Source organism: Platalea leucorodia (genome assembly GCF_965183815.1).
Source record: "Platalea leucorodia genome assembly, chromosome: 15".
Classification (NCBI taxonomy): Eukaryota; Metazoa; Chordata; class Aves; order Pelecaniformes; family Threskiornithidae; genus Platalea; species Platalea leucorodia.
In genome coordinates, this window is record NC_138837.1 from 7348502 (window position 1) to 7368797 (window position 20296).

Below are 20296 nucleotides of genomic sequence, written 5' to 3' on the forward strand. Positions count from 1 at the left end.
ATTATTAATAAGAGTTTGTAACTTGGACGGGGAGCTGAGGGGGGGGTGGTTTCTGCCCATCGCCCCACGGGGGGGGCAGCAGCCCCGCAAACCCGCCCCCAATAAACCTCTTGCTGCTCCCAGTGGTGCCCGCTGCCTTCCTGGGGGGACGCGGGAGGGGCGTGGGGGTCACCCCAAGTGCTGGGGCATGTCCTGGGGACGCCCACTTTTGGGCCTCCCCCCCCATTTGATGGGGAGCCTTGCGGGGGGCTTTGGCAGTAGCTGCTCTCTCCACCTCCCCGGTGCACCCAGCAGCAGGGGGTCCCGGGGGGGTTGCAGGGTGCCCCCCCCCCAGCATGGGCTGCCCTTGGGGGGCCAAAGCATTCACTGAATGAGTAACGGAGGCCCCCTCCGGGCTCGGCCTGAGATTTGGGGCAAAAAAACAGCTTAATGGGGCTGGGGAGGGTCCCCAAGTCCGGCGGCCAGGGGCTGGGTGGGCTCGGGGGGGCCCGGGGGGGTCAGGCCATGCTGCTGGTGGAGCAGGGGGTGCTCTGGGTGCTGCCGATGCTGTGGTTGGTGCTGCTGCTCTCCGAGGCTGGTGCTGTGCTGGAAACCGGCTGCAGTTTGGAGATGGGACCTGGCTCATGCCGCCCGCCGTGGGGCCGGGGGGGGGGGGAGAAACACCAAGGGGAAACCAGACTCAGGGCGGCCGGCGGTGGCCATGGCTCGTCCCCACAGGACCTTCCAGCCCCCATGCACGAACGCTCCCCAGTCGCTCCCCAGCCGGCCCCTGAGCCCCCGGGATGGAGATGGGAATGGGGGACCATGGTGGCACCAGGAGCGGGAGCAAGGGCAGGTGGCAGGGGGGACCCCAGGGCAGTAGGGGGGATCTTGGGGAGCTGTGGCCACCCCGAGCAGGGTTATTCCTCTGTGGCATTGCCAGGAGGGCCGTACGGATGATGGCAACACAGCAGCCTGGTCCGTGGCTCACCTGGGGACCTCGGCCAGGGGGCTTTGGGCCTGGGGGGACATGGGCAACCCAGCAAGGGACATGTGTGTGGCCCCCCCATCCCACTGCAGGGGTCCCCAGGGACGGTGGATACTCACGGGTGTGTGAATAGATGTACCAGAGCCCGGCAGTGAGGAGTGCTCCGATGAGGAAGGCGCCGAAGGTGATGCCCAGGACAGCGGCCAGCCCCAGCCCGCGGTCTGCGGGAGGACGAGGCCGTCAGCACCGCCACGCTGGGGGGGTCCCCTTCCCACCCCCATTCTCCAGCCCCGTCCCCTGCCCCAAACTCACTGTTGGGTGGCCGCCAGCTGTCCTTCACCGTCACCTCCAGGACCTTCTCAAAGATGGTGTTGTTCTGCAGAGGTGGAGGTTGGGGTGAGGGGGGAGACCTGCACTCTGGCAGGGGGACAGGGCTGGGAGCCCCCAGGCTCTCTGGGGACCAGGGATGCTGCTCCCGGCCAGGCTCCACCACCCAGCAGCGTGGGACAAACCCGCCAGGCTGCCACGGCCGATGGTGGGGACCAGCATGGTGGCATCGTGGGGTGGGGATCTACTCACGCTGACCTGCAAGCCGGCCTTGCACTTGAGGGTGGCAGAGAAGGGGACGCGCCCGCCCTCGGGGACGGCGTAGGTGAAGCGGAAGCGCCAGACCTTCCTCCCGTGGCTGCTGGGGGGGCCCTCCAGCACCGTCACCCCCGTGCCACGCGCCTCCCCGCCCTGCACCAGCAGCACCGGCTCCTGCCCCGGTGCCGCCAGCCAGCACTCCTTCAGCTGCAGGTCGGCCGGGTGGTCCTCCCACCGCATGGATGCCTGCCACGGGGGGCAAGACGGGGCACACTGTCAGGGTCGCCGGCCCGGGGGCGGCTGGACCCCACCCAGCCCAGGCACCGAGCCGGTGGTGGTACCTGCACAAAGGCCTCCTTGTTGACCTCCAGCTCCGTCTGGGGCGCCTCGAAGGCGGCGGTGGGGAAGAGGCGCAGGAAGAGCTCCCGCGGGATGTTGCACTGGAAGGCCACCTGCAAACGGGGACGGCGCTGAGGCCACCCCCCCCCCCCCCCCCGCCCTGGCGCCCAGCACCCAGCTGGTGGTGGCACCGGCACCCTTCTCCCACAGTCCCACCCCTGGGCCCGCTGGGAGATCCCGCTCTTACCCGCACGCTCTGGAACGTTGCACCCTTGGCCAGGTTGAGGATGAGCTGTGAGAAGGTGGGGAAGGTTGGGTCAGCCAAGTGGTCCCCGCTGCTGGGGTGTATTGTCCCCACTGGGATGGGATGGGATGGGATGGGATGGGATGGGATGGGATGGGGGGATCCCACCCCCACCCCCCCCATCCCCACCAGCACCCAGGCGCAGTGGCAGGGCTCTGCCCTGGGCTGCAGCAGGATGTTTCCAGCCATGCAAAAGCAAGGAGGTCCCAGTGGAGAAGCCTCACCAGGCATCGCTGGAGCCCCCATGGGGCATCAGCGGGGCTGGGGGCAGCGCCCTGGCCGCCCCCCCTCACCTCGTTGTTGGCGTGGCCCCTGCCCTCCAGCGAGGTGCCGCAGTGGCTGAGGGGGGTTTTCAGCATGAAGTGAGTGGCATTTTTCTCTGCCTGGCAGCTGATGTCCCGCAGGGTGATGTTCACCACGTCCTTGATGGGCTGGGAGAAAAGCACCCAGCAGTCACCCACCAGCTGGGGAGAGCCCCATGCCACCCACCCCAAGCACCTGGAGCAGGATGCGGCCCCACTGGGCGATGCTGGTAGGCATCGTGACACTGCTCACCTCCAGGTGGGACCTGGCGATGACGATCTCCATGGTTTCGTCCGTGCACTTCCAGGGCTGGAGCATGAGCAGCACCACGTGGGGCAGCGAGTGGGTGGTGGGCACTGGGGGGGCGGGCGTCACAGGCACCCTCCTGACCACCTCTGCGGGACAGGGAGACGGAGGGGCTGAGCGGGGGCAGCGGGACCCCCCATCCCACCCTGCCCTGGGGCACCGGGGTCCTCACCATGCTCCTGGATCTCCAGGCTGACGTGGGTGCTGGCAGGGATGGTGGAGTAGGAGGCGATGACGCTGTAGTTCTTCTCGAAGGCTTTGGCGATAAGGCCCTGCTCCGTGTCAGGCAGGCGCTCCCCAGGGAGCAGCAGCGAGGAGATGGGCGCGATCCTGTAGTTCCCAGAGACCTACGGGGTGGGGGAGCAGCATTGGGGGGGCTGAGCGGGGACAGGGACAGCTGGGGATGCTCAAGGCAGGGACAGCTTCTGGGTTTGTCCCCGTCAGGAGGGCTTGCAGCGAGGGGGCTGCCACCTCCCCATGCCCAATGTCCCCAGGTGCCCTCCTGCCACCCTCCCTGTGCCACCGGCATTTCTGGGGCATGTGGCAGCCCCCTTGGTGGGGGCGGTGGGGGACACACGTCCTGCTCAGCCCTACCAGGAACTGGATGTGGCAGTTGTTGTTGACGGAGAGGGACCAGGTGAAGTTGGCCCAGCTCTGCAGGATGAGGATCTGGTTGCTCACAGCTCTCTCGGGACAGCTCAGGGACAGGTTCACCTCCGTGATGGGGGAGCTGTGAAACCATGAGATTTCCCCCCGCCACCGCATCAGCATCCCAGACTGGCGGGTCCTGTACCCCGCCTTGGAAAGGGGGGGGTGTCTGCCTATGAGACACCCCAACCCCTTCCCGAGCATCTCCAAGCATGTCCCACCCCGCCGCCACCCCCGGGGGTCCCACCGCCGGCACCGCGCGGTACCTGGGCTCAGGCTGCAGGCGGACGATGTGGGCAGCCCTGGTGCTCTGGGCATCCCCACGTGAGCAGCCCTTCACCCCGTGGAAGAAGACCTCAGTCTCGAGGTGCAGCGCGGCGTTGAAGCGCTCCTGGGGGACGCAGTCCAGGGGGCTGTCAGCGTCTGCAGAGGTGGCGGGGGTCACCAAAGCCAAACCAGGCTCAGTGAGTGGGGAGATGCTCGGGGCCAGGGGCATTGGTCCCCACAGCATCTCCCCTGGGACCGTGCTTCACCCCAGCATGTTGTCACCCTTCAGGAGCAGGAAGAGCATCGCTGCCCACCCCGGCCCCCCAGCGCCAGTCCCGGGCCCCACGCACCTTCTCCCAGGTGGAGCTGGACCCAGCGGGGGTCCCGCAGCTCGCTGTAGGACGTGATGCCCCCGTAGGTGACCCGAGCCCAGGCCAGCAGCTGGCCCTCGCCGGTGGCCGTGGGCGGCTCAGGGCCCCGTGTCGCGGTGGTCCCCGGGAAGAGGAGGGCATCCTGCAGGGCGAGGGGCAGCCTGAGCAGGGATCGGGGGGGCAAGGTGCATCCCTCCCCAGCACAGGCTGGTGCGGGGAAAGTGGGAAAAGCCTTTCCCTCAGCATGGAGGATGCGGGTGTAAAGCTAAGCCAAGGAGGGCATCCCTGGAGCCCCGGCCCCATTGTGGATGGGGGTCACCCAGGATGCATAGGGGTTTTTGGGGCTGGGAGTGGCGTGGGCGGCCAGCGGCACACGGAGAGCTCGGCCCACTTTATTATTAGCCACAAACAAAGCAGGAGGTTTATTTTGCTAACAAAGCTCCCGGCCCCGGTTCAGCTCGCTGGAGCCAAACCCCATCCCTGACCTTCCTCCCGCCGGCCGGAGGAAACGGGAGCTTTTTCCAGCCCTGTGCGTCATTCCCTGCCCAGCCAGCCCCGTGCTCAGCGCTGCTGGCAGCGGTCATGTGCGTCCCCTCCTCCCTGGGGCACCACGAGCATCATCTCTGGGGATGGGGGGGATCGGTCTCCTCCAGAGACCCCCCCAAACGTCTCCAGGGATGGCTCCAACCCTGCTGCTCCCTGGGGTTGTTCCTGGCACGGGGCCGCGGCACTCACGGTGCGGATGAGCAGGTCCTGGCATGGGGAGGTGACGTTGGCTGAGCAGCGGGCGCACAGCAGGATGAGAACCGCTGAGCGGGTGCAACCACCGGCTCGCGGCGTGACGGACACCTGCAGCGGGAAGGCAGACTCCTGGCAGGGAAAGAAGAGGAGAGTGTCACCACCGTGGCCACCGAGCCCCAATTACTGTCACCTCCCTGGCTGCCCCCTGGCCACCCCGCCGGAGCTGGAGGCAGCAGGGAGAGCCCTCGGGCTGGCCCCGAGCATGAGCCATGAAGGAAGCCGCCATGGCCGGGTTTAGGGGGCAGGCTGGGGGACGCAGAGATGCCACGAGGACGTGTACCCACACCAGGAGGGCAAACATTCCCTGCCTCCCCCAAGCAAGGGACCAGGGCATCCCCACCTTGGGGATGGTGGCATCCCCACACTGGGGTCCAGGGCACCCCCATACTGAGGTCTGGGCGCCCGCCTTGGGGATCGGGGCACCTTGTGTCAGGGACTGCGCAATCTCTGCACTGGGCACCAGGGTGTCACCCCACTGGTCCACAGTGGGTGGTGTGGGTGTCCCTACTGGGGTGTCCCCACACCAGAGACTGGCACATCCCCACACCGGGGACAGAGGCATCCCTACACCAGCAACCAGAGCATCCTCACACTGGGGACCGGGGTGTCCCCTCACCAAGGACTGGAGTGTCCCCACCCCGGGCACCAGAGCATCCCCACTGTAGGTACCGGGGCATCCCCCACTGAAGACCGGAGCATCCCCACTCTGGGCACTGGGAAATCCACCCGTGGTTTTCCCAGCCCCATCCCAGCACCGTACAGCTGCTTCAGGCTCGGGACTGGCCATACTGGTACGCAGGGATGCTGGGGGCACAGCGGTGGCACGCACCGCTCCCCGTGACTGGCACTGCCTGGCGGCCTCCAGCTGGAAATCCGGACGGGGAAGCTGAAATGCCAGGCGCTAAGTTTGGCAACTGCTGCCTGAATCACCGCGCGCAAAGTGCTGAGCCAGGCAGCGAGCAAGGAAAACCAGCCGGGGACTGGGGGGGCGGAGGCGGCCGCCAGTGCTGGGCACGGGGCCGGCGGGACAAGGCCGTGGGCATCCCGGCCTGGCCATGGCCCCATGACGAGCGTGGGTGGCCGGGGACCCCGGGTGGCCCTGGGCGTCGGGGAGGAGCCGGCGGCTGTTTTTCCTGCCGCGTGTTTTGCGGCGCTCCATTGTTCGGCTGCGCAAGTGGCGGGAGCCTCGCCGCTGCCCCGCCGCCGCCGCCTTTCAGGTTATTTTTTATTTTTCTTTTTTTTTTTGCATCGTGGGGATCTGCTTATAGAAAGCAGCTTCCAGTAATTCTTCTATAAGTGGAGCCGCGTCCCTGCCTGGCTCCCCCCGCGCGCCGCAGGGCTCAGTGCCGCAGCCGTGACATCAGTGTGTGTCCCCTGCTACCGCTGGTGACAACCCCGGGGCACCCCCGGCGCTTATCCATGCACTGGGGTGCCAGGGCCCCGTCACACCGGGCTGGGGCAGAGGGGCCTTTGCAAAACCCACCCTCCCCCATCTCCCAGTGTGGCTCCCGCCTCCCCCTGAAAAGCAGAACTGGGAGAGCTGGGAGGCGGCAGGGGGAGCGTGGCGCCAGGCGGCCCAGGGCTGGGCCAAAATGGGGTGCTGGGTTTGCTGGGACCCAGCTAGCGCGAGGGGAGCCGGGTCATGCTGCAGAGCAGCCGTGCAAACCCACGTGCCGGTGCAAACCCATCCAACAGTGCCAACCAGTACTGGCACCAGCCAGGCATGCAGCCCCAGCCTTGCCACTGCTCCTCACCGCTCCTCGCCCAAAAGATGCCCGGGGCACCCACAATATGGTTATCGCCCCTCAGCAGGCTGTGCCAACACTGGCGGCCAGGTTTCCGCTCGTGTGGCCACCTTCAAGTGACATGCCTCCCTCCATCCCTCCTCCTGTCTCTCCCTCCATCCCTCCCTCCCCGGTGTGGTCCTCCTCGGGTGTGGGTGGCTCTGCCCTGTTCCTGAGCTCCCCAGGGAAACAGGGGTTCCCGGGACATCCAGTGCAGTGATGGCCCTGGCAGCGTGGGCTGTTAGAGAAGTTGCCTCTAAAGACTTAAAATCCCTGTCAGGGCCAGAGACACCCACGGCTGTGCTGGGAGGGGAAGCTCGGCAAAGGCGCCATGGAAGAGGTTAACCCAGGTCCTCTCGCTGCGCCTTAGAGGAAGTGCCTTTGACAGCCGGGACACCCTGCCCAGCGGGGACACTGCTGGGGTGACAGTGCCGGGGTGATGTGCCGGGACACCGCTTGCTCACCTTGGACCACTTGACGCTGAGGATGTGGACTTCACGGTCAGTGCCCATGGAGCTGCTGCTGACGCAGCCCCGCGGCACCGTGCTGGTGGCATAGGACAGGGTGATGGGCAGCTCCGCCGTCACCGGCTGCAGGTCGCAGCTCTCGGCTCTCCCGGGTTCTGGGTGGAAAACAAGAGACCGTCAGTCCCCGCCGCACGGACGTGGGGTGACACGACACGGGGGGGGACATGCTGCGGGAGGGGGCTGCATTGCAACGCCAGCCCCGGCGCAGCCCCCAGCGTGGCGTCACCACGGCCCCACTGCCGGCACAGCGCCCGCAGGACCATCTGCTACGTGTTTGTTTGGGGCTCGTCCGCTGCCGCCGGCCCCCAGCGCAATCTCGTTAATGACCCTCGAATCCGGCCTGGAAAAATCCGCTGTCCCCGCTCAGCGCTGCCGCGTGCCAAAACTCGCGCCCGGCTGCCCCGAACGCCGGGGCAGTGGCGGAAGCCCCCCCGTATCCCCCGTGCCGCAGGAAAGCGGGAAGCTCAGGTATGGAAATGGCCGTAAAGCTCATCCTCTGCGGGCGCCGAGGCGCGAGCTTCGCCCCATCCCGAACCCCCCGCGCGGCGCACGAGTGAGCGGGGCCGGCGGGCGGCTGCCAAGGGAAATCCTGAGTGCAAACAGCCGTTTGAAGGCCTGATCCTGTAAATCCCCATTTGCCTCGGCCATTTCCTCCGCCCCAGGCAGCCCTGCTGCGGCCAGGCTGTCCTCAAGCTGGCCCCTGTGCCGGGAGGTGTCCTGGGGACCTGCTCGCACCCATGGGTGACCCCTTGCAAGGGGCTGGGCAGAATGGAGACCCACAGGCACGGCCGGGGGCTCCCCATGGTACGCGGTGCCTGTGGTGCTGTGTTTGCTTTAGAGGTGGCCACTGAGCTCTGTCCCTTCCTGTCCCATCCTTTCCCATCCCTGGTGGCTCCAGCCACTGCACTGGGAGGTGACTGGACCCCGTGCCGGGAGGTGACTGGATCCCATGCCAGGGCCACGCAGCCACCCCCGTGGGGACCGGGGCCAGACGGCGTGATGCTCCGGGCGTCGAGGCTTTGGGATGCGGCAGCCGACGAGGGGCCACCCATGCCATGTCGTGCCCATCGCAGTGTCCCCAGCCCGTGTCTTGCCATGGCTGTGGCACGGCCACTGCGGTGGGGTCACGGCGCAGACCCCCCCAGTGACGCTGCCGCGGGCCCACCTATTGTCCAGTGCTTCCTCCCCTTGGCGCGGCGGCCGCACGGCCGGCAGCATCGGGAGGAAGATAAACAGCCGCTTATCTGGGCGCCGCAGGCTGCGTCCCTCTTCCCCTCCACTCCTGCCCCAACTGCACCAGACATGGCTGCGCAGCCCCCGGCATTGCCGGGCAGAGGACGGGCAGCTCATCACACGTCTGGCAGCATCCCGTGGGGAGGTCAGGCAGGGCCAGGGGGCCACAGCCAGCCTCGCCCCCAGCGCAGGGCAGGGATGCCGGCGGCGGGGATGCGGGGCAGCGGTGCCAGCCGGGCACCGTCAGTCCCTGGGGAAGGCAGCGGGCTCCAGCATTATGTCAGGATCAGATAAGGGGGCTCAGCTGGGCCGCCCGGGGCGATCAGATAAGGGCACTGTTATTTTTGTACTCCGGGAAAGGGAAAAAAAATAAAAAGGAAGAAAGAAAGAAAATCCACTTTATGTTTTTCCAGCCGCCCGCCCCCTCCTTCACTCCGGCGTGGCTGCGACCAGGGAGCGGGGAAGGTGCTGCTGCGGCTCCCCAGCGGTCGGGGGGGGCGATGCCTGGTTTTCTGGGAGCAGATCAAAGGTGGAGAGCAACGCCCAGGGGTGCCGGGCTGGGGGGTGCGGGGCCGGGGTGGCTCCGGCGGCGCAGGATGCCCCATGGGACGGGCAGCGCCGCTCTGGCATCCCGGCATCCGGCTGTGCCGCCTTGGCACTTGTGTAACGAGCTGGCCGGTCTCAGCCCAGGTCAGGAATGGCGATGGACCCCACGCTGCAAACTTGAGGGGGATTGTCACCCCCCGAGCCACCGCTGGCTGTTGGACCATGCAGAGGTGGCATCGGAGCTCAGATAACGGGGCAGATGGGACAAGGCTTTGGGGCTGATGCAGGCCACATCATTCCTGCCCCTAAGTCAGCCGGGCGCCGAGCAGCCTCTCCCCAGGGACAGGAAGGGATGACCCAGCACCCTGCTCACCCCGCGGCGAGCAGCAGCAGTCCCTGCCAGGGGAGCACAAAGCCCCCTGCCCCTGGAAGCCTGCCCGTGCCTGCAAGGCCCTGTGCCCACCATGGGCACCCCCGGCCCCCCGGCACTGCGCCCACCATGGGCCCCCCGCAGCCCCCCGGCACTGCGCCCACCATGGGCACCCCCAGCCCCGTGGGTCCCTGCAGGGGAGAGACAGAAGCCGGACAGAACACGGCCTGTGTGGCACAGTGAGGCAGGACAGGGACCATATAGCATCGTTACGCAGAACGGGGATCATATAGCACAGCTACGCAGGATGGGAACTATACAGCACAGCTACGCAGGACAGAGACCATATAGCACAGCTCCTCAGGATGGGGCCATATGGCACAGCTACATAGGACAGGGATGATACAGCACAGTGACACAGGATGGGGACCATATGGCACAGCTGCAGAGGTTGGGGGTGGTATGGCATAGCTGAATAGGACATGGTCTATATGGAAGAGCTACATGGGACAGGGACCATACAGGCACAGTCATATACGACAGGGACTGTACAGCTCAGCTACATAGGACAGGGACTGCATTGCAGTTACATAGGACAGGGACTGTACGGCACAGCTACGTAGGCTGGGGACCATATAGGACAGTTAGGACAAGGACTGCGTTACACAGCTATGGAGGACAGGGACAGTATGGCATAGCTACGTAGGATGGGGACTGTATAGCACAGCTACGTAGGATGGGGACCATATAGCACAGCTAAATAGGACAGGAACCATATGGCACAGCTACTCAGGATGGGGACCATATGGCATAGCTACATAGGACTCAGCCCATATAGCACACCCATATAGGATGGAGACCGTATGGGACAAATACAAAGGATACGGACTGTATGGCACAGCTACGTAGGACAGAGATGACATTGCACAGCTGTGGAGGATGGGGACCAGCTGGCACAGCTACATGGAACAGGGACTATACATCACAGACAGGGAGGACAGGGCCCCTGTGGCACAACTACATAGGATGAGGACCATATGGCACAGCTATAGGACGGGGACTGTATGGCACAGCTACAGAGGGCATGGAACTTATGGCACAGCCATAGGTCGGGGACTGTATGGCACAGCTACACAGGACACAGAACTTACTGTACATCTGTGTAGGATGGGGTCCGCCTGGCACAGCCATAGGACGGGGACTGTATGGCACAGCTACGGGAGCCAAGGACCTTATGGCACAGCTGCGTAGGATGGGGACCGTACGGCACAGCTGCGGGGACACGGCCCACACGGCACAGCCTCACCGGACAGGGGCCGCCTGGCACAGCTGCGGGGCAGGGACCGGGGGGTGACAGCAGGCAGGGAGCGGGTGCCGAGCCTGGCAGCGGGGACGCCCCAGCAGCACCCACCGGCGCTGGCCCCCGCGGCGGCCGGGAGGGACCGACCCAGCCGGGACACGCAGTGCCGCCGACCCCGGCCTCCCCGGGCTGCCGCTGCCTTCCCAGTTCCCTTTCCCTCTGCCAGCGGGTCGCGTCCCCGTGTCCCCCGGCTCCCTGCGCTCTGTCCGTCACGGGTGGCCCCGGGCACGTCCCCCCTTCAAATTCCCCCTGTGGCTTCGCAGGGACCTCGGGGTGGCTTTAGTGCTTCCCTGCCCGGCTGCTCCGGAGGCGGATGAGCCCCCAGCTCCGTCCCACGGCCCCCGTGGGGCTTTTACGGGGTTTTCCCCACTCCTCGCCCCCGACTCCCGCTCGACCCCACACCCCCGCAGTCCCCGAGCCACAGCGGCCACCCCAGACCCCTCGGGTGCCGCTGCCTCGCCCAGGGCGCAACATCGGCGCCTGCGACACCTCCCGAGCCCCGGTGACGCAGCCTGGATTTCGGGGGTCCCGGGGAGCGGCGGGGCTACGCTGTGTGTCCCCCACTGGGGCCGGGGGTGTTTGTCCCTCCCCACGCCCGGGGCCCTCCCCCACGCCCTCCTCTCCCGGCGGGGGTGACACTGCCCGTGCCGGCGCAGCCGGGACCCCTTCGGCCGCGGACCCCCTGCCCGGCCCGGGCCGCTCCGGGACGGAGTCACCGGCGGCTCCCGCAGGCGGTCCCGTCCCGGGGGTCCCGTCCCGGGGGTCCCGTCCCGGGTGCCCCAGCCCCACTCACCCGGGCGGCGGAGCAGCGCCAGCAGCAGCAGCAGCAGCGGCAGGAGCGGGGCGGCGCGGGGGCCCATGTCCGCCTGCGGCCGCTCCCCGGGAGCCAGCGCCGAGTGCCGGGCGGCGGCGGCGGCGGCAGGAAACCGACTCCCTTCGGCGGCGGAGGAGGAGGAGGAGGAGGAGGAGGAGGAGGAGGCGGAGGGTCCGCGGGCGGCGCGGCTCCGCGCCGGGAGGAAATGCCGCTGGCGGCGCTGGGGCCGGGCCGGCGGCGGGGGGGCGGCGGCAGCTGCCCGCAATGGGGGGGGGGACACGGAACACCTCCCCCCCCGGCCCCGGGAGGCGCCGTGCCTCAGTTTCCCCACAGCGCGGTGCGGGGCATCACCTGCGGAGGGCTGCGCTGGAAGAGCCTCAAGCAGCGGGGGGACACAGGGACCCCCTCCGGGCTGGCACTGGTGAGCACAGGGGTGGGACACAGGGATTTCAAAGTGGGCAGGAGAGGTGTGCCCCCCCAAAAAATCAGCCCCTGTACACTGCTGCAGCACAGCCCGACCTGCACAGTCAGGAGGGGCAGCCCCAGGCGATGGGGACGGGGGCTGCCCCACGGCACCCCAAAACTCAGCCCACATTGCTCCCAGCCAGCACGGTCACCACGTCCCAGGCCCGTGACTGCCCCGTGGCCCTGGATGCCCAGCCTGGGGCCATGGGGCAGACAGAGGGCCCCATGGCACAGCTGCCTGCCTTGCCTGTACCCTTGGCCAGGCCACAGCCAGGGACTGCCTGGACATCCCCGCCCTGGGGTGGCTGGGGACACCCCTCCTGCACCCCTGTCCCGTTCCTCCCGCACGTGCCAGGGGCTGCTGCCCGAGGTGAGAGCCCTCACCCAGCTAACGGTGGGGCTGGGAGCCGGGAGCCCCGTGCTGGGGGTGGTCTCCATCCTGAGCCGTGGCCATGAGCAACGGGGATGGCATGGGGACCTGCCAGGGAAGGCAGCGAGGCCTGTCCCCACCAGCCAGGATGTCCCCGGAGATGTCCCTGACCCTGGGGTGAGCAGCAGACATCTCCCATGACAGAGCACTGCCATCTCCTGGGGACCGCAGGGACGGGTGCTCACCCGGGGATGGGGACTAGGACCAGGCACGGGGCCGCCTGCCCTCCCGCACCCCTCTCCCCGCGGTGACACGGCAGGGCGACGAGCAAGAGGCCCTCGGCGCTGGGCCCCGGGATGGCGGTGGCTGCAGGGTGACAGACGGGAGGGTGGCTGTGACTGCCGGGTGGCCGCACATGCAGCCCCCTGCGCCCCATTCAGCATCTTTCCGCCCCCGCAGCTTACGGGGTGGCCTTGGGCTTTCTAGCTGGAGGAAAAACATCTAAAAACCCATCACCAAGCACCCAGGGGCTGTGCCGGGGAGGAGGGCAGGGTGCCCGGTCCCACTGGGCACCGTAGTGTCTGCCTTCCCAGCCCCACCACCCTGCTCACTACCTGGGGAAACTGAGGCACGCTTACAACACGCTCAAAGAGGGCTGGAGGCACAAGGGAGACAGCTCACCCCACTCCCCACTGCACGGCTTTAGGCTGTAGTGTCCCAAACTGCCCGTCCCTACTGTCCCCTCGTCCCCACCAGCATGAGGCGGTCACCTGCTGGCCCCAGCCCCGGCTCAGCTGTGCTGGCAGTGCCCCAGCCCAGCCGGATGGCCCCATCTTTCCTGCCTGGCCCCATCTTTCCTGCCTGGCTGCCTCCCCGCAGTGCCCCAGGCTCTGCCGGTGGCTCCTTTGCCCCCCAGGCATGGGGCTGACGTCGGAGCCTGGCGGGTTTGGGTTTTCTTCTTGGGGATTTTTGTTTTTTCCCGTTCGCTTCCTTCCTCTGCTCCGGCCCTGTGGCCTCGGCTGCCCCCGGCGCTGCCGCTCCCCCAGCCCCCTGGCTCCGTGCCCAGCTCCCAGCAGCCCAAAAGTGAGGGGCTGGGGGCCCTGTGGGGGTCGTGGCTCTGCCCTCAGCATGGCTGGGTAAACCCCAGCCCCAAGCCCTGCCGCAGCCCTGCCCCTCCCTGGGCAGCTCTGCGGGTGCTGGGGATCCCCCAAATCCCCGTCCCCCACACCAGCACCCCCAACTGCCTGTCTGCTGAGGCCCTGCGACTCACTGCCCATCAGGACCCCCATCCACGAGGGCCCCCAGGCCGGTGGCCAGGCTCAGCTGGGTGGCCCAGCACGTCCCTTGGCCCCCAGGGACAGGGCTGTGTCCCGGGCTGAGAGGTGGCACTGATGGCAGCAGGTGCCCAGGCGCAGCGGGGCAGGGAGCACCCCCCTCTGGGGTGCTGTGCCACCCCAAAACACCACACTGCAGCCACCACATACCCCAAAAAACCCTGACAGCCAAAAAAACCAAGGAAATACTAAGGCATGAAAGTGGTGGAAATCCCCATCCTGGCACGGCTGGGCCCACGGCGGGGTCTGATTCCAGCTGCCCCCCGCCCCGGCAGCCTGCGGGAGAGCCAGGGGCAAGGGATGCACGTGCAGGATACGGCTCAGATGGGGACACACACCCACGGCACAAGGCGGTTCAGTAAGCGGGACAAGATCGGGGCGAGCGGGACCGGCTGCGGGATGCGGCCGCAGGCTCCCCGCAGGCCGTGGATTGGGAAGTCGGGGCGAGCGGCTGGGATGCTCCCTCCCTTCCTCGGAGCGCAGCATCCCGCTGCCCCAGTGGGATAAACACCCGTTTCCGGCCCTTAATCAGCTCCAGAGGGGCTGGGGAGGGAAAGGGGGGAGAAAAAAAAATTCTCTGGAAAGAAAAACTCATTTCCTGCGACAGAAGAAAAAGATAAAGTCTGGGCTCATTAAAGTGAACTTTACTGGGGAGAGACGGGAAAGAGCCAAACACAATGTCCTTGAAATTTCCTCCGCACGGCTCCGTCCACGAAAACAGGATAAAGCCGCTTCCGCTGTCTCTGCCGGAGCGCGCCGGGGCGGGGGGAGCGGGGCCGGGGGGTCGGCTACAGGCTGTCGAGGTGGGAGCAGACCTGCTGGAAAACCTCCTCCACGGAGCCCTCGGCGTTGAGCTGGGTGCAGAGAGGTTAGCTGCGGGGTCACCTGAGGGGACGGCGTGGCCGGAGCTCTTCCAGGGATAGATTTTGGCCGTGGGCGGACAAATCAGGGCCAATTTTGGGCAAAGGGATGCGGGGCCATCCTTGGAGGGGGTCTCCGTGTCAGGAACTGGAGGGTCTGGCTGGCTCCGAGGGGTCGAGCCCACCCCAAACGAGCTACATCTGAGTTTTCCCCCCCTCCCTCATCATCGCCATCCACCACTTCCCCTCCCCTGGGACCACAGGTGCCCCGAGCCATGGGGCTGGAGGGCATTGGCATCGACCGCGTCCTCACTTACCTGGCGGACGATGCCTCTGCTCTTGTAGAAGGCGATGACGGGCTCCGTGGCCTTGTAGTAGGTCTCCAAACGCTTCTTGATGGTCTCCTCGTTGTCGTCCACCCGCCCGCTGGTCTCGCCTCGCTTCAGCAGGCGTTTCACCATCGTCTCCTTCCCCGCGTCCACGTAGAGCAGCAGCGTGGGGGGGCCGATCTGTAGGCAGGGGGGACATGGCTGTCACCACGCTGAGCCAGCATGGGTCTGGTTTGGGGAGATGGTGGCAGTGAGCACGGGGGTCACAGATGTCCCCACGCCATCCTCTGCCTCCCTCCGCATGGGGCCGGTGGCCCCCAGACCCACGCGGAGGAAGGCGCAGGGACTCCTTGGCCAAGCCCCAGCTCTCTGCCATCATGCCAGCACTGTGGTCATCCTCTGTCAGCCTGAGGACACCCTGGAGAGATGTCCCCCCTCCCCGCGCCCTCGGTGCGGGCTGTCCCAAGGCAGGGGGACCTGCTGGCTGGGACGGTGCCCAGTTTAGACCCTATTGGGATGGGATCTTTGCTGGGATGGGGAGGCTGGGCTGCTGCTGGCACCATGGAGACCCTCTTCACGGATGGTGGGTGGCATGGCATGGCATGGCATGGCACCAGCCCTCACCTTCTTCTCAAACTCCTCTCCCTGCTTCACCTCGCGGGGGTAGCCGTCGATGAGGAAGCCCTTGGACACGTCCGCTTTGGCCACCATGGCGTCCCGCAGCATGTCCAGCACCGTGTCCTGGGGAGGGAGGGACAGAGCTGCCAGGGCTGACATGGGACAACATGGCCCCCTCCCAGCACCCCCAATCCCTGCTGCAACCCCCCGAGGTGGCAGGGATGGAGGTGTTCCCAGGCCACGTGCTGACCGTCACCGTGGTATCTGGTGTCCCCACAGCCACCCCTGCCTCCATGCCCCACTGTGCCACAGCCGGTGGCCTGCACGGACTCACCAGGGGCACCAGCTCGCCCTTCTCCATGATGGCCTGCAGCTTCTTGCCGCGCTCTGAGCCCGAGCTGACCTCCGCCCGCAGCAGGTCCCCCGTGGAGAGGTGGGTGTAGCCATACTTCTGCACGATCTTCTCACACTGGGTCCCTTTCCCCGAGCCGGGGCCACCTGCAAGTCACACGAGGCCCACACATGCCCCAAGCCAGGGGTAAGGAGCTGGAGGGGTACATGGAAGCAGCAGCACAGACCCACAGGAGACCCCAGAGCCCGGTGAGATGGGGGATGGCGTCCCCAAGCCCAGCGCCTGAAGGATGGGAAGAGCTGCTCCTGGGGTGGGCTGGGGGATGCCAGGTCCTTGGGGGTGGCGTGGGCTGCTGGCAATTGGCACGTGGGCACCACCACTCTCATGGCACCCAGGACACCACCACCACCCCATCAGCACCTGAATATCACTGTCTCAGTGGCACCCAGGGTGTCATGACCCCATCAGCACCCAGGATGTCACCTCCCCATCAGCACCAAGGACATCACTGCCCGTTGGCACCCAGGACATCACCACCTCATCGGCATCAAGGACATCACTGACTGATGGCACCCAGGACATCACCCCCCAGGTGTTTACTGTCACATCACCCCAGATGCTGCCACCCCATGCCCGGTCAGAGGTGCCCTCCCGGTCCCAGCACACCCCACCATGGCCTCGGGGAGCTGGACTGAAGCCATGGCCACCCCACAGTGCCCGGGGACAGCCGAGGTCCCACAGCCTCAGCCTCCAGCCCTGGGCACTGGCTGCTCCCTGCAGCCCCCAACCCTGGCGGCGCGGGGGGACAGGGCTGCGCTGTGGCCTTGACCCCACCAGCAGGAGGACCCAGGCACTGACTTACCCACCACAAAGATGATTTTGTGATGCTTCAGTTTTTCTGGAGGAGAGAAAGGAAAAAGATAATAATCAAAAGCCAGAAAGCATGTTGGGGACCGAGGTCTCCCCAGGGGGGCAGGATCCAGGGCAGGTGTCCCCGGGGATGGAGGGGACCCACACCAGGCCCCCAGGGGATAAAGGCAAAGTGGGAAGCAGCCACGTGTGCCCCTCGTCCTCGTCACCTGGGCACGTTGGGATGGCTGGGCTGGACACGGCTGAGCGCAAAGACCCCATGGCGCCTTGGCCGCAGGGCTGGAATCCCACTGCCGCGTGGCGTCCTGGAGACGGTCACTGTCCACGGCTCCACCGCGGGCAGGGACCAGCCACATCCATCCCCGAGGCCGGCTCGTCGCCCTGGGGGGCTAATGGGGGCTGTGGCAGGCTCAGCTTGGCATGGCCACCTTAAGTGCCTGGTGCGACCCCCGACAGCCCCTGAACCCCAGCATCGGTCCCTGGGCCTGGTGGCAGACGTGCAGGTGGCACTAACCGCCCTGTCCCCTGCCGAGCACCCAGGCGCAGGGTCCCGTGCCACCTGCAGGATCCGGCCCAGCCACGGTGCGGGGCGATGCCGGGGTGCGATGTCATGGGGGGAGGCAGAACTAAAAATAAAGCCGAGCTGCTCTGGGGCTGCTCTCCCATCTCCTGATTACAGCCGGCTGAAATTTCAACTCCTCCGGCACCCGGCGATCCCCAGGGCTGGGGACGGAGCCAAGTGGCTGGTGGGGACTGATGGGACATGGGGCACATGGCGGGCTGGAGGGACGTGGCGGACGGACAGAGGGGAGGGATGAATGGGGGGGACGGAGGGGAGGGATGGAAGGGGGATGGAGGGGAGGGATGGAAGGGGGACGGAGGGGAGGGATGGAAGGGGCAAATGGGATGGATGCAAAGGGGACCAAGGGGATGGATGCAAGGGGGACAGAGGGGACAGATGCAGGGGGATGGATACAAGGGGGACGGGAGGATGCAGAGGGTATGGATACAAGGGGGGACCAAGGGGACGGATGCAAGGGGGATGGATACAAGGGGGACCGAGGGGGACAAAGGGATGGATGCAAGGGGGGACAGAGAGGACGGATGCAAAGCAGATGGATGCAGCGGGTAGGGATGCAAGGGGGGCAGAGCACTCACCTGTCGACATGCTGCCGTGGTCCGGGCACAGGAGCACTTCAGGCTGCAAGGGAAGAAGAGCAGGATGAACAACTCAGCACATAGGGGACACACGGGTCCCCAAGGCCAGGGTCTGAGGAGACCAGGGGTTTCCCTTCCCTGCCATGCTGGCACCCAGCTCTGTGGCCAGGCTGAGGATCAGGTCTTCTGCCCTGCCGATGGTGGGGTGGAAGACCCGATCCCCAGCTTGGCCCTAAAATAGGGAGCTCAGGACCTCTGCTCCCACAGCCATCACCTACCTCGCTCCCGGCAGCCACCCGCCGCATCCGGCTGCGGTGAGGGCTTCCCCATGCCGGGTGACACACGGTGACGTTACCGGCTTCCTCCCCTGCCCTGACCACATCCCCGCACGCCTAGGGTGCTGCCTAGCAGCCAGAAACCAGCTTGGGTTGACCGGTGTCACCAGGACACCGAGTGATGGAGGCAGCGTCCCCCCAGGTCCCCATGGGCTGATTTTTTGAGGGGTGCCCTAAGCGGGGGGCTTACAGCACCCCATTGCACCCCCGTCACCGCGGGGGGTGGTTTGGCCACCCCGCCTGCCCACACCCAGCCCCGCAGCACCTGACCCGCTTGGCCGCAGCGCGTCACCCCAAACCGGCTGGACGGGGTGCTGGGATGGGGCATCCCGTGGGCAAACGAGCCGGTGGCCGCTGACGAGGTTGTGTTACAGCCGGGAAAGGGCAGAGGCTAAGTATGGCTGGGCTGAAACCGGCACCGGGTCACGTCCCACCTGCGCTGCAGGGCTGAAGCCCTGGGATGGCCCCTGTGGGGTCTGGGTGGGGTTGGGAGGGTGCAGGACCCCCAGGGTCCCCAATTGTGGGGGATGCCAAGCCCCAGGACCACTGGCACCAGCCTCGGTGGGGCCATGGGGGGCTGGGGGCAGCCCTGGCCCTCAGTGTGGGCTTGGGGCCTGATCCAGTGCAGCGCTGGGCCCGTGGGTGCAGGGTGAGGGTGGTGTGGAGGTGCCTGGTCCCGAGGAGATGGGGAGGGGGTGCTGACCGGGGAGCCCAGGGGGCCGGGGCTGGGGAGGGGGTGGGTGGGGGGGTGCAGCGTGGCCCAGGAGTCCCCAACAAAAGCTGTCGTGGGACGCACCCCGGGGTGCTCCCACCAATCTCACCCCACCGCCAGCTCCAGCCCACCCCTCCCCCACACCCAGCTCCCCCCCATCCCATCAGCATCCAGCTCCCCCCCGGCACCCCAGGCCCAGGACTGGGCTGCTCCAGCACCCCTGCAATCCCTCCAGCACCCCCTGTGAGCCCCCAGCAAAGCCCCCAGCACCCATGCCATGGCTCCAGCACCCCTGCAAGCCCCTCAGCACCCCATGCAAGCCCCCCAGATCCCCTGCAAGCCCCCCAGCACCCATGCCATGGCTCCAGCACCCCTGCAAGCCTACCAGCACCCCATGCAAGCCCCCCAGCACCCATGCAATGGCTCCAGCACCCCTGGAAGCCCCTCAGCACCCCATGCAAGCCCCCCAGTATGCCCTGCAAGCCCCCCAGCACCCATGCAATGGCTCCAGCACCCCTGGAAGCCCCTCAGCACCCCATGCAAGCCCCCCAGTATGCCCTGCAAGCCCCCCAGCACCCATGCAATGACTCCAGCACCCCGGAAGCCCCCCAGCACCCCATGCAAGCCCCCAGCATGCCCTGTAAGGCCCCCAGCATCCATGCAATGGCTCCAGCACGCCGGAACCCCCCCAGCACCCTATGCAATGGCTCCAGCACCCCGTGCAAACCCCCCAGTATGCCCTGCAAGCCCCCGTATCCCCTGCAAGCCCCCCAGCACCACTGCAATGGCTCCAGCACCCCTGCAAGCCCCCCAGCATCCCCTGCAACGGTTGCAGCCCCCACGCAAGTGCCTCAGCACCAATGCCCCCAGCACCCCATGCAAGCCCCTCAGCATCCCCTGCAACGCCCCCCCGCAGCACAGCCCCCCTCCCCGGCGCCCCCCAGACGCCGGTGCCGCAGGGACCCCCCCAGGCCGGGACCGGGCGGGGCTGCGGCACCGGGACCCCCGGGGACACACGCACACACCGACCTCTGGGCGCGGGGCCGGGGCCGGGCAGCGCGGGCAGCTGCCTGCTGTCCTGCCCGGCTATTTTTACCGCTATATATAGATTGCTGGCGCCGCGGTGCATGCCGGGAGCGGGGCCGCTGCCGCCCAGCTGGCAGGGGACGGGCAGGGGACGGGCGGGGGACGGGCAGGGGGGCACCGCCCCCCGGAGCATCGGTCCCCCCGGTGCCGGCCCGGCGGGGGGGGGGGGGCCGGGGAAAGGGATGGGGTTAACCCCTGCACGGCCGAGGGGTGCTGCCCCCCCCCCCCCCCCCCCGTGCCTCAGTTTCCCCACCTGCGGGGGGAGCCTCCACCCTGCTGGGT

At 67.2% G+C, this 20296-nt stretch overlaps 2 protein-coding genes across 4 annotated transcripts; both read right to left on the reverse strand.

The window, feature by feature from the left end:
- Positions 1-9: 9 nt before the first annotated feature.
- Positions 10-11627, reverse strand: ENG (endoglin). Its single transcript, XM_082327851.1, has 15 exons — positions 11505-11627; positions 7140-7297; positions 4826-4960; positions 4070-4232; positions 3719-3875; positions 3399-3534; positions 2977-3151; positions 2751-2893; positions 2489-2626; positions 2139-2183; positions 1894-2004; positions 1553-1798; positions 1280-1343; positions 1087-1188; positions 10-616 (listed from the first exon to the last, which is right to left on the reverse strand). The coding sequence occupies exons 1-15, from the start codon at positions 11569-11571 to the stop codon at positions 498-500; spliced, it is 1959 nt and encodes a 652-aa protein (XP_082183977.1). The 5' UTR covers positions 11572-11627; the 3' UTR covers positions 10-497.
- Positions 11628-14323: 2696 nt separating this feature from the next.
- On the reverse strand, positions 14324-19999 carry AK1 (adenylate kinase 1). Of its 3 annotated transcripts, none has more exons than XM_082327509.1 (7): positions 19958-19999; positions 17882-17924; positions 16716-16751; positions 15836-15999; positions 15508-15624; positions 14872-15063; positions 14324-14548 (listed from the first exon to the last, which is right to left on the reverse strand). In XM_082327509.1, the coding sequence occupies exons 2-7, from the start codon at positions 17889-17891 to the stop codon at positions 14483-14485; spliced, it is 585 nt and encodes a 194-aa protein (XP_082183635.1). In that variant the 5' UTR covers positions 17892-17924; positions 19958-19999; the 3' UTR covers positions 14324-14482. The 3 variants fall into 3 exon arrangements, with proteins under 3 accessions (XP_082183635.1, XP_082183633.1, XP_082183634.1); XM_082327507.1 differs by lacking the exon at positions 19958-19999 and adding an exon at positions 18160-18201; XM_082327508.1 differs by lacking the exons at positions 17882-17924; positions 19958-19999 and adding an exon at positions 16933-17060.
- Between the last annotated feature and the right edge of the window lie 297 nt (positions 20000-20296).

What these genes read in the sequence shown, in the direction of transcription:
- ENG (XM_082327851.1), bottom strand. Translation starts at nt 11,571, where the DNA reads ATGGGCCCCCGCGCCGCCCCGCTCCTGCCGCTGCTGCTGCTGCTGCTG. An exon ending in TCAGCGTCAAGTGGTCCAAG is followed by an intron (nt 4,961 to 7,139) that starts GTGAGCAAGCGG and finishes TTTCCCTGCCAG; the next exon opens with GAGTCTGCCTTCCCGCTGCA. An exon ending in CAGCTGGCGGCCACCCAACA is followed by an intron (nt 1,189 to 1,279) that starts GTGAGTTTGGGG and finishes GTCCTCCCGCAG; the next exon opens with ACCGCGGGCTGGGGCTGGCC.
- AK1 (XM_082327507.1), bottom strand. Translation starts at nt 18,186, where the DNA reads ATGCGGCGGGTGGCTGCCGGGAGCGAG. An exon ending in CCACGGCAGCATGTCGACAG is followed by an intron (nt 16,752 to 17,881) that starts GTGAGTGCTCTG and finishes TCTCTCCTCCAG; the next exon opens with AAAAACTGAAGCATCACAAA. An exon ending in CAAAATCATCTTTGTGGTGG is followed by an intron (nt 16,000 to 16,715) that starts GTAAGTCAGTGC and finishes TGTGACTTGCAG; the next exon opens with GTGGCCCCGGCTCGGGGAAA.